The 13,470-nt window shown below is 41.3% G+C and overlaps 2 protein-coding genes across 3 annotated transcripts in view; both read left to right on the top strand.

The window, feature by feature from the left end:
* Window positions 1–13,470, top strand: part of LOC143295950 (uncharacterized) — a 343,443-nt gene that overhangs the window by 217,545 nt on the left and 112,428 nt on the right. The window lies entirely within an intron of this gene.
* The window catches only part of LOC143296479 (TOG array regulator of axonemal microtubules protein 1-like), an 88,793-nt gene that overhangs the window by 10,780 nt on the left and 64,543 nt on the right, over window positions 1–13,470 (top strand). For both annotated transcript variants that reach the window (XM_076608436.1, XM_076608435.1), the window contains exons 2-4: window positions 1,135–1,276; window positions 4,334–4,432; window positions 8,087–8,137. In XM_076608436.1, the coding sequence (XP_076464551.1) occupies window positions 1,135–1,276; window positions 4,334–4,432; window positions 8,087–8,137 (292 nt within the window). The remainder of the gene's footprint in view (window positions 1–1,134; window positions 1,277–4,333; window positions 4,433–8,086; window positions 8,138–13,470) is intronic.

Raw genomic sequence — 13,470 nt, 5'->3', positions numbered from 1 at the left:
TAGTCTTTCATCCCCTGCATCTTAGTTACAGTGACCTTACTTTCAAGTTCACCTCCACTTCCAAACCTACTGTTGAGTATTGAACTGAAACTGTTAACTTGTTCAGATCTGCCAGCTTCTTGGGGACTGTGTGAGTTTGTGTGTGTGTGTGTGTGTGTGTGTGTGTGTGTGTGTGTGTGTTTCTGTGATACCTCTTTATGATTCTCAGTGGTTTGCAGCCATTTTGCCTCCATCTTTACAATACCAGAGTATGGTACACATTACAGTGTATCATTTGTGCATGTAGAGATAGATAGTTTTTAAAACATTGATAATAGATTATGCCCATGATGTGTTCTGTATTAACTATTCCCATGAACAAAAATTCTGTGAATGTCATTATTTGTCTCTGTGTTCGTTTTTATGTCAGTGAGTCATTGCTAAAGATTCCAGCTTAGTCTCTTCTGGGTCTTAAAAACTCTTAATCCTATTTCCTATCATAAATTTAGAATCAAGTATATTGTTAACTGATTTGGACCATTCAGTTGAATTGTTTTTTTGTTGTCACCATTTTTTACTTGTAATTTAGGGATTCCAGCACAGTGCATGCAGAACTTTAAAAATCAGTGGCAATTTTCTTCAGATGTTTTGGGTAAGCCAATTTGGGGGGGGGGGGGGGGGGAGGTGAAGGAGGAAATGAAGTTATTGTTTGCACTTTCGAGAAAATCTGGGTTAGTTACTGCTAGCACATTTACATGTATACAAATGCTTGGTTACTGCTTGCAGTTGCACTTTTCCATAGTGATACTGGTGTTAGTTTTTGATTGCACTTTTAGATAGTGATGCTGGGTTACTTATTCACTTATTGTTTGCACTTTTCCTTAGTAATGATGGGCTAGTTATTCACTTATTGTTTGCACTTTTCCTTAGTAATGATGGGCTAGTTATTCACTTATTGTTTGCACTTTTCCTTGGTAATGCTGGGTTAGTTACTGCTTGCACTTTTAGATAGTAATGCTTGGATAGTCATTCACTTATTGTTTGCACTTTTCCATACTGATGCTGGGTTAGTTATTGCTTGCACTTTTCCATAGTAATGCTTGGTTAATTACTCTGTGATGTTGGATAATAAGATGTGCGTTGTGTGTGTGACAGTATATCACAGAAGAGGTGAGCCCTCCCAAGCCCCGTCCCATGTGGATGGAGGAAGGGTCTCCCTCAGACTTCAGGAAGGGACCCAAACGCCGCACAACGCTGGACAGCCTGGGACTGCAGCCTGACGACAACGAATCAGCAGGTTAGTTTGCTACACATGGCATCCGTTTTTTCTGTTGGATTGCTGTCTGCAATATGGAATTCTGCATTTTGAAACACACACACACACACACACACACACACACACACACACACATATATATATATATATATATATATATATATATATATATATATGTATTACTATATCACGTCATAAAAACTTGGATGTTTTATTGAAATTTTGACTGACTGAAGGGTTTGTAACTTTCTTGAAAATTTAAACCAAAATTGTGCCTGTTGGTGGTTTTACTTTTTGTGGATAGTTCTGTGACTTCCTCCTCTTCCCCCATCTGCTCCTCCTCCCCCACTATGTCTTTGTGGAGCCACACAGGAGAACTGATCACCAGGTTCCTCCAGGTTTGATGTGGTTGTGTGTCAAAGATTGGGTCTCTGCGAATAATTTTCTGTGACTGTGCCTAAGATCATTGAAATGTTATACACTTTGTGGTTTTGCTGTAGTTTGGAGTGGTTGTGGCATTTTGTGTGCTGGCAGTCTAGCCGTCATCCACACACAGCAGTGGACACCATGATGCTCTCTCTCTCTCACGGTGCCTTGTGCACCCTGCGATCACCGGGGTTTGTTTCCCCCCCCCCCCCCCAGTTTTGGTGTATTTTCTTCAACAGATCAGCATTAAGTTTACCAGGTACATTACAGTTTGACAACATGTTGACAATACAGCATACAAGACATACATAATAACATTCGTAGGTTTCCATAAGTTTAATATTTTTAGTCTTCATATATGCACTCACACACAGATACAGACACACAGACACAGACACACACACACACACACACACACACACACACACACACACACACACACACACACACACACACACACACACACACACACACACACACACGCACGCACACACACACATTCAGTGATAATCTCTCTCTCTCTCTCTCTCTCTCTCTCTCTCTCTCTCTCTCTCTCTCTCTCAGAATGCCTGAATGGTATGTAAATGAACACATGTTGCATGCTACATTTTGCTGTGACTCCTGTTATGGGCCAGAAGCCTGACAAAACTTTTTTTGACTTTGACTCTCTCTCTCTCTGTCTGTCTGTCTCACTGTGTGTGTCTGTCTGTCTCTCTTTGCCTGTCTGTCTGTCTCTCTGTCTAGATAGATCACTCTTTCTGTTGGAACTTTTTTTTTGTCTGTCTGTCAGTCTGTCTGTCTCTATCTCTTTCCCTCTCTCTTTCTGTTAGAAACTTTTTCTGTTTGTCTGCCTGTCTGTCTCACTCCCTTTAAGATAAGCTGATTGAACTTTTGGCCCCAGCTTACTCATTGAGGTGTCACTGGTTATGTTGGCACTGGCGATTTTTATGAGTGATATTTTCTTATCTTGTACTGAGCACTGCAGTCTTATCGGGAGGGGACATTCCCCTACGGTTTGTTTGGGATTGGATTCATGTTTCCAGATTTGTAGTTGTGAGAAAGAAGGTTTTCATTTTTTTTTGTTCTCACTACAAAACCATGCTTTTGTCCATTGGGAATAAGAGCAAAAAAGTGAACCAGTGTTTGTACAGTCTCAGAACTGACCAACAATTGCATGGATCTCACTGTGGTTGATCAGCAGTTCTAAAACATTCAACCAAGTAATCCACTGCTAAACCGCTGACAGCAAAACAAATTCTGGAACAAAAAAACAAAACAACAACAACAACAACAACAACAAAAACCCACTAAAGTTAATAATTTGATGACACTATTTAAACTGATCTAGACTAAATTGAATGAATTGTTCTTTATTCCTTTTCTCCTGTTGCTGTCACCTTGAGAAGTTCAAAGAGAGATCCTGGTCACAGTAATCCCACATTGCTCAATCTGACTTCTGTGTACAGCCATGCTCAGAGGCTTTCTGTCCAGTCCCAACACCTACAGTCCATTGGGAATGTATGTGTGTGTCTGTGTGTGAGCATGTATTGTATTGTATTGTACTACATTTCTCTTTTTATCACAACAGATTTCTCTCCCCAGGGAAAGCGCGTCACTACACTACAGTGCCACCCAATTTTTAGAATTTTTTTCTTGTGTGCAGTTGTATTTGTTTTTCCTATCAAAGTGGATTTTTCTACAGAATTTTGCCAGGAACAACCCTTTTGTTGCCATGGGTTCTTTTACGTGCACGAAGTGCAATGCTGCACACGGGACCTCAGTTTACCATCTCATCCAAATGACTAGCATCCAGACCACCACTTGAGGTCTAGTGGAGGGGGAGAAAATATCAGCGGTTGAGCCGTGATTTGAACCAGCACACTCAGATTCTCTCGGTTCCTAGGCAGACGCGTTACCTCTAGGCCACCACTGTACATGTGTGTGTGTGCTTGCATGTGTGTGCTTGTGTGTGTGTCAGTGTGTGAATCTAGTGCATGTAGGTGAACAACAGTTATGCTGATCAATAATGATGCAGGGAAGACAGTTGGGTGAACACTGTATGTCTGTCACAGTTGTGCTGACAGTGAGGCTGGTAGTTCTCATCAGACAATCATTGTGGAAAGGCACAATCAGCTTTCTGTTTTGGGGACTTTGTTACACCTCACAGGGCAGCTCTGACAGATGGGGGAATATTTATAGACCAGACTGTTGTCTGCTGCTGGAAGAGGAAATGTACGGGTCTGAGGTCGCTGGTTCTGCTTTGTGGTTGACCCTCTGAAACTGTTGACTGTTGAAAAATCAAGAGGGGTCAAGTCGCTTCTAGCAGTTTCTGTCCATCACACTGACTTCAGAAGTCAAGTAAAGCAAGGGAGTTCACTGCCCTTTTTTTTATCAGCAGTGTCAGACTGACCAGCAAAAAGTATAGGTTCAGTACTTGTTGCACTGTTGTGGAGTCATTATCAGGAGTTGTTTGCGTTTGCATCTGACTGGACACAAATTTATGAAAAAAAATCACTCAGATTTCTTCATGAACTGGTACTGCATGACTTGCATGGAGCAATAATGAAACTGTTAAAAAGCTTTGAGTTGATGCTGGAAGAAGAAGATGACATAACCTTTCCCTGCAACTGTGTATCGCTTTTTGTTGTGCAGGGTCCTACAGCAAAATCTATCAACAACGACGCCAGATGGTGAACGGATCACGCACAAACTCTTTCAATGGACATGGGGATTTGCCTGACTTTGCCAGAGGTATGTTACAGTGTGTGTGTGTGTGTGTGTGTGTGCGTGTGTGCGCGTGTGTGTGGGAGGGTGTGGGGGGTGTGGGGGCGCATGTGTGGGTGCATGTATACAAGTGTGTTACGATTGTCTGCAAACGTAATGCATTAATTATTGTAATGCCATTTGAATTTACCACAGTGTCTGGGTTATAGTTGGGTTGGTTTTTTTTTAATATTGATGCAGACTATACTATACATAACATAAACCATAGTTCCACAAATTTGAAAAGAATACACACATATCAGTAACTATAGTACTGTATCACTATCTGACACAGTGCTCCTTGTAATGTCACGGCACAGCACAGCACAACACAGCACAGAACAGAACAGAACAGTACGGCACAACACATGCACAACACGGCACAGCACAGCACAGAACAGTACGGCACAGCACATACACAACACAGCACAGCACAGCACAGAACAGCACGGCACAGCACAGAACAGTACGGCACAGCACATGCACAGCACAGAACAGTACGGCACAGCACAGCACAGAACAGTACGGCACAGCACATGCACAGCACAGAACAGTACGGCACAGCACAGCACAGAACAGTACGGCACAGCACAGCACAGCACAGCACAGAACAGTACGGCACGGCACAGCACAGAACAGTACGGCACAGCACATGCACAGCACAGAACAGTACGGCACAGCACAGCACAGAACAGCACAGCACAGCACAGAACAGTACGGCACAGCACATGCACAGCACAGAACAGTACGGCACAGCACAGCACAGAACAGTACGGCACAGCACAGAACAGTACGGCACAGCACATGCACAGCACAGAACAGCACGGCACAGCACAGCACAGCACGGCACGGCACGGCACAGAACAGCACGGCACAGCACAGAATAGCATAGCATAGCATAGCACAGTCCAAATGGTGCTGTTTGCTTTTTGGGTCTGGCTGGACTTGTGAAGTAGGATTTCTTCAGCTGTCTACCTGAGGGTGGAGAGGTGGCCCAAGGAGTGGGGTGGGGGCAGGGTGGGTGGGTGACTAATGGGGGTGGAGAGGGATTACTGATCAGGTTTGGGTGGGACAAACTAGGAGAGTCTTTGTGTTTGATATGGATTGGTCATGGAATGCAGGACTGCTCCTTTGTCTTTTAATCTTTTCTCTTTTCCGCCAGTCGTTTCTCTCTCTCTCTCTCTCTCTCTCTCTCTCTCTCTCTCTCTTCTTTTTTTCTTTCTTTGTTGTTGTTGTTGTTGTTTTGTTTTGTTTTTTGTTGAGAAGGCTAGTTTTAAAGAAATACTTTTGTTGTGTGCTGTTAATAATAAACCTTTTCTGAGAGAGAGAGAGAGAGAAGAAAAACAATTAAAAAAAAGGTTTGACAATGCAATATTTGGAAAAAAAAAAAGAAAAAGAAAAAAAAAAGGGGGTGTGTGTATGCACAGAGTGTCATTTTGCAAATACAAATGTGTGTACAGACCAGATATTACTCAGCTTTGAAGAATCTCTCTCTCTCTCTCTCTCTCTCTCTCTCTCTGTATACACACACACACATACATACACACACACACACACATATATATATATATATATAGAGAGAGAGAGAGAGAGAGAGAGACAGACAGACAGACAGACAGACAGACAGAATAGAAATGGGGGGAGGGAGTAATAGGCTTGGAGGTATAGACTAATAGAGTGGGGAGAGGGAGAGAGAAACAGATTTAAAAGTCATACATTTTTCACTTATCGTAAAGAACGGAGAGAGAGAAAAAAAAAAAAAAAAAGGTGTAAAGTCCAAGGAACTGTATGTGCTTTCAGATCAATGTGCCTTCAGTTGGAAAACGGTACACTTAGTGTGTGTTTTTGTTGTTTGTTTGGTTTTTTTTTTTTTTTTTTTGGGGGGGGGGGGGGGAGGGCATACCTGAAGTGACCTAGGCACTGGAAAAGGGCATTCAGCTATTGTATAACATGTACACACACACACACACACACATACACACACACACACACACACACACACACACACACACACACACACAGAGTGGCCCAGTTGAAGGAACAACATCAGGGCTGGAAAAGTGCACTTGCGTTGACAGATAAAATAGTGGGGGTTGGAAAGTCAGGCGACAGTATGAAGAAAGTACTTGTAATCTGTGGAGTGGGGGGGGGGGGGGGGGGAGAATAAAGGGGGCTATAAGGAGGTGAGGGTGGGGAAGGGCTGGGTGGTGGGGGGGGGGGGTGAGGGATCTTGTGCAAAATACAGACCAGGGGGTGGTGATGGTTCACAGAGTCGTTTTGATTGGATCTGATTATTTGGAACTGGTTTTGTCTGTGGAGAGTCTGCTTGATTGATTGGTGATTGACTGGTTTGTGTGTGGTCAGTTTGGTAAGTTTGTTTATTGATAAATAAACATATTCGTTTATTACCTATATCTATTTTTTTCTGTGTGAAATAAGAAGATTAAAAGAAAATTGAAAAAGACTGATCTTTGAAATAACAAGATGGCACAGAATTTTGTTGTTGTTATTGTTATTGTTGTAATAGGAAAGCATGATAATTCAATTTTCTGAGGTGATAATTGTGTGTGTGTGTGTGTTTGGTGGAGGGGGTGGGGGGCACTGTATGAGTGTGTGTGTGTGTGTGTGTGTGTGTGTTTGATTGAATGTGTGAGCTTGACTGACTGTGTATGACTGTGTGTGTGTGTGTGTTTGTGTGTGTGTGTTTGTATTGGTTTTTGGTTTGATTTGTCTGACATGCTTTTATGCATGCATGCGTTGAAAGTCATATTACCCATGCATACGCGTGCATGCACACACACACACACACACACACACACACACACACACACACACACACACACACACACACTCACACACTCTCACAGTGACACACACAGGAGATCAGATCGCTCTTCTGTGCTCACTGTGCTGAGCTTAGCTGCAAAGAAATGAAATTGAATGAAAGATACATGTAGATCTGTACAGGACTGTAGATCAGACAGTGAACTGAATGTGAATGCTTTTAGATGGGATTGGCTTTGGCAGGGGTTTCCTTTGAGAGAAATCAAATACAAGCTGGGTCAAGAAGTGGTTTCTTTACTTTTCTTTTCTGTTTGTCGTCAATGGACTGTTTACCAGAAGTAGTTGTTGTTTTGTTTTGAAACAGGTTCAAGTAGCAGCCAAACTGTTTCCATGGCGTCAGCTGATCAAATTACATATATTTTGTAGGGAAAAGTTGTTTTTTTTAAGAAAAAAAATATCCATAAATCTTGAAAACAGTAGATGTTGAAATATTGTTTTTATATATATATATATTTTTTATAGTAGATATTGAAATGTTCTTATTTTCTAAAATGCCACTTCATGTATGTTGGAGATGGCTTATGCAAGTTAATGAAATACTGTTCTTGTGTTGGTTTAAGAAGCTAATGACATGCAGTACTGCCTTCTTCGTTTTTTCTTCTTTTCCATGTTTTGTTTGTTTTGGGTTATTTTACTTTATTGATTATTTGCAGAATATTAGACGCATAAAGACATTGAAAGTGCATATTACCATACTTTGATTTTTATCCACTGTGTGATTTAAACAGGAGACAAAACAACAACAACAACAAGTATCAAAGACATGATGGTGAAAGAGCTGTGTTCCCTGTGTTTCAGACATTAAATCGGAACAGCGAACGCCCCGGACAGTCCTGGACCCTATTTCAGGTAGGTGCAGTCTTTCAGTCAGTGTCAATGTATTTTTTTTCCTTTTTTCCTTTTTGTTCCTTTAAGATAGAGAAGAACAGAAAGGAAGTGGGGTGTATATATATATATATATATATATTTTTTTTTTTTTTTTTTTTTTCTTGCTGATGTCTGGTCCTAGTCATGGATTGGGACTGTAAATATTAAGTGGTGGTGGTGGTGGTTGGGTGTGTGGGTGTGCCCCATATTAACTGTCGCTTAGTCGGCCCTGACAAGGTAAGATTCCATTCTTCCATGTTTTGCCTTCCCTTGTGTCTGGTCCGAAAAAGGGGGCACTGATTTCAGCGAGAGGCTGACCCTAGAAGAGTGCCACACAATGATTGTGTTCAGGAGACACGTTCGGTGCGGGCATTGCTGTTTGAAATGTCTCTTGTTTATGCTCCTGTGCGTTTTGTAACCAGTGTTTGATTGTTTTCAACAGTTGAGTAACGTGTTCGCCATAATTGTAATGGACCATTTTTTTGTAAAGCTGCACATCTGTATAGATCAGTGTATCCATCAATCAGTTTATCTACCAGTCTGTTGATCTGTTGTATTCTGTATCTATGTTCTGTATCTGTGTTTCTTTCTGACTAGTGTTCACCAAGAAAGAAGAAATGGGGTTGCACTTAGCCAGCCCCCTCTGCCTCTTCTTTCTGTACGTTTATGTGTATTTGACTGTGCTTTCATATCTGTGAAACTCCATGTTTGGTGCATATCTGTTATGCATGTGTAGGTGTATGTGTGAATGTGTGTCTTCACGTTTTACATTTATTTGCTTATTTATCATCATTGTTGTCTTATTTATTCATTTATTTATTTATTATTATTTTATTATTATAATTACTACTACCTTTTTTTTTTATATCATAATTATTATTTATTTATTTATTTATGTAAGCTTATCTATTATTTATTCACCTTTTTTTTTTCTTTTTTTTTTTCTCAAGGCCTGACTAAGCGCGTTGGGTTACGCTGCTGGTCAGGCATCTGCTTGGCGGATGTGGTGTAGCGTATATGGATTTGTCCGAACGCAGTGACGCCTCCTTGAGCTACTGAAACTGAAACTGAAACTCTTCTTTCTGTCTTCATTTTTTAATTATTTATTTATTTATTTATTTATTTTTTTTAAATATGTCCCTGACATTCCTGTTCTTTTCTTTATGTTCTTTTTCCAGGGTTTTTTTTTTTTTTTTTTTTTCCTGTTTTGCTTTGTAAACAATAACGTTGTCTTGGAAAGAAAGACTTTTCCCCATGTGTTTTCTTTGTCAGTGTTCTGTTTCTTACAAGGTGTGGTTGACTGCATAATGGATTGGTCTTTGAATCAGTTAACATGGATTATATCTTGCTAGGTGTTTTGTTTGTTTGTTTGATTTTTGGTTTTTTTGTCTGTTGTGTGTCTTTTTTCTTTCAAGTTTGATCCCCATATCAGGGGGGAAAAAAATAAAAAAAATAAAAGGTATCACATGACTCGTTTTAGTCAGACCATTCTAAAGGGGAGGGCTGGGGAATCCGCTCATTGTTGAGTTCTTTTCCGGCATGCTCTGTTTAGTCACCTATACGCAGTCACAGTCACATAAGATAATATATACGCACAGACACACAGACCATGTAGACTCCCGCTTCCCCTTCACACACAGAAATATGCGTATGAACATGCACACACACACACACACACACACACACACACACATACACATGCGCGCGCTCACACACATACACATACACACACACACGTATTCAGACATGCGCGCACACACACACACACACACACACACACACACACACACACAGGTATAGGAGAAGAGTGAGAGGGTGATTGAGGGGTGTATGGGGGAGGAGGGGGGAGAAACACACGCACACACACACACACACAGTCACCTAGCTCTATATTGTCTTGTACTGGTTGCACTGGTCTGAATCAATACCCTCTTCCCAAAGTGACCAAAGAAAACGTACCTTGATCATGAATGATCGATTATGTCCTTTACCAAGTGGTCACGGCGTGTGCACACATACCATGTGAAAAGTTCTGTTGGTACGCGGTGCAGAAAGACAAGTATTTCATTGGGGAAATGGGTGGAAGGGTGTTCAGGTGGGGCGGGGGGGGGGGGGGGGGGGGGGTGGATTCAATATCATATCTATGATTGGAAGGAGGGGTCAGTGGGTTTGACAGGTACAGTTTATCAACAGAAGTAGATTGGTTTAAGTGGTGTTGGCACCAATGCTCGCTTCATGTCCTGAGACTTAGAAGAGCACACAGCTGAAGAACGCTTGGGAGGAGATAATAACTGGCTGGCATTGTTAGGAAGTATGATAACTGGGTGGCATTGTGAGGACAGTATAATAACTGGGTGGCATTGTGAGGACAATATAATAACTGGGTGGCATTGTGAGGACAGTATGATAACTGGGTGGCATTGTGAGGACAATATAATAACTGGGTGGCATTGTGAGGACAGTATGATAACTGAATGGCACTTTGAGGACAGTATGATAACTGGGTGGCATTGTGAGGACAATATAATAATTGGGTGGGATTGTGAGGACAATATAACTGGCATTGTGAGGACAATATAATAATTGGGTGGCATTGTGAGGACAGTATAATAACTGGCATTGTGAGGACAATATAATAACTGGGTAGCATTGTGAGGACAATATAATAACTGGGTGGCATTGTGAGGACAGTATAATAACTGGGTGGCATTGTGAGGACAATATAACTGGCATTGTGAGGACAGTATAATAACTGGGTGGCATTGTGAGGACAATATAATAACTGGGTGGCATTGTGAGGACAATATAATAACTGGGTAGCATTGTGAGGACAATATAATAACTGGGTGGCATTGTGAGGACAATATAATAACTGGGTGGCATTGTGAGGACAATATAATAACTGGGTGGCATTGTGAGGACAATATAATAACTGGGTGGCATTATGAGGACAATATAATAACTGGGTGGCATTGTGAGGACAGTATAATAACTGGGTGGCATTGTGAGGACAATATAATAACTGGGTGGCATTGTGAGGACAATATAATAACTGGGTGGCATTGTGAGGACAGTATGATAAGTGGGTGACATTGTGAGGACAATATAATAACTGGCATTGAGAGGACAGTATAATAACTGGGTGGCATTGTGAGGACAGTATAATAACTGGGTGGCATTGTGAGGACAATATAATAACTGGCTGGCATTGTGAGGACAATATAATAACTGGGTGGCATTGTGAGGACAATATAACTGGCATTGTGAGGACAGTATAATAACTGGGTGGCATTGAGAGGACAGTATAATAACTGGGTGGCATTGTGAGGACAATATAATAACTGGATGGCATTGTGAGGACAGTATAATAACTGGGTGGCATTGTGAGGACAGTATAATAACTGGGTGGCATTGTGAGGACAATATAATAATTGGGTGGCATTGTGAGGACAATATAATAACTGGCATTGTGAGGACAATATAATAATTGGGTGGCATTGTGAGGACAGTATAATAACTGGCATTGTGAGGACAATATAATAACTGGGTGGCATTGAGAGGACAATATAATAACTGGGTGGCATTGTGAGGACAGTATAATAACTGAATGGCACTTTGAGGACAGTATAATAACTGGGTGGCATTGTGAGGACAATATAATAACTGGGTGGCATTGTGAGGACAGTATAATAACTGGGTGGCATTGTGAGGACAGTATGATAATTGGGTGGGATTGTGAGGACAATATAACTGGCATTGTGAGGACAATATAATAATTGGGTGGCATTGTGAGGACAGTATAATAACTGGCATTGTGAGGACAATATAATAACTGGGTGGCATTGTGAGGACAATATAATAACTATAATAACTGGGTGGCATTGTGAGGACAGTATAATAACTGGGTAGCATTGTGAGGACAATATAATAACTGGGTAGCATTGTGAGGACAATATAATAACTGGGTAGCATTGTGAGGACAATATAATAACTGGGTGGCATTGTGAGGACAGTATAATAACTGGGTAGCATTGTGAGGACAATATAATAACTGGGTGGCATTGTGAGGACAGTATAATAACTGGCTGGCATTGTGAGGACAATATAATAACTGGGTGGCATTGTGAGGACAGTATGATAAGTGGGTGACATTGTGAGGACAATATAATAACTGGCATTGAGAGGACAGTATAATAACTGGGTGGCATTGTGAGGACAGTATAATAACTGGGTGGCATTGTGAGGACAGTATAATAACTGGCTGGCATTATGAGGACAGTATAATAACTGGGTGGCATTGTGAGGACAGTATAATAACTGGGTGGCATTGTGAGGACAATATAATAACTGGCTGGCATTGTGAGGACAATATAATAACTGGGTGGCATTGTGAGGACAATATAACTGGCATTGTGAGGACAGTATAATAACTGGGTGGCATTGAGAGGACAGTATAATAACTGGGTGGCATTGTGAGGACAATATAATAACTGGGTGGCATTGTGAGGACAGTATGATAACTGGGTGGCATTGTGAAGACAATATAATAACTGGGTGGCATTGTGAGGACAGTATAATAACTGGGTGGCATTGTGAGGACAATATAATAACTGGCTGGCATTGTGAGGACAGTATAATAACTGGGTGGCATTGTGAGGACAATATAATAACTGGGTGGCATTGTGAGGACAATATAATAACTGGGTGGCATTGTGAGGACAGTATGATAACTGGGTGGCATTGTGAGGAAAGTATAATAACTGGGTGGCATTGGCATTGTGAGGACAATATAATAACTGGGTGGCATTGTGAGGACAATATAATAACTGGGTGGCATTGTGAGGACAGTATAATAACTGGGTGGCATTGTGAGGACAGTATAATAACTGGGTGGCATTGTGAGGACAATATAATAACTGGGTGGCATTGTGAGGACAGTATAATAACTGGGTGGCATTGTGAGGACAGTATAATAACTGGGTGGCATTGTGAGGACAATATAATAACTGGGTGGCATTGTGAGGACAGTACGATAACTGGGTGGCATTGTGAGGACAGTATAATAACTGAATGGCACTTTGAGGACAGTATAATAACTGGGTGGCATTGTGAGGACAATATAATAACTGGGTGGCATTGTGAGGACAGTATAATAACTGGGTGGTATTGTGAGGACAGTATAATAACTGGGTGGCATTGAGAGGACAGTATAATAACTGAATGGCACTTTGAGGACAGTATAATAACTGGGTGGCATTGTGAGGACAATATAATAACTGGGTGGCATTGTGAGGACAGTATAATAACTGGGTGGT

The sequence above is a fragment of the Babylonia areolata genome, chromosome 21, assembly GCF_041734735.1.
Source record: "Babylonia areolata isolate BAREFJ2019XMU chromosome 21, ASM4173473v1, whole genome shotgun sequence".
In the NCBI taxonomy this organism is placed as follows: Eukaryota; Metazoa; Mollusca; class Gastropoda; order Neogastropoda; family Buccinidae; genus Babylonia; species Babylonia areolata.
Note: the sequence above shows the minus strand (reverse complement) of the source record. Positions and strands in the feature narration are given on the sequence as shown.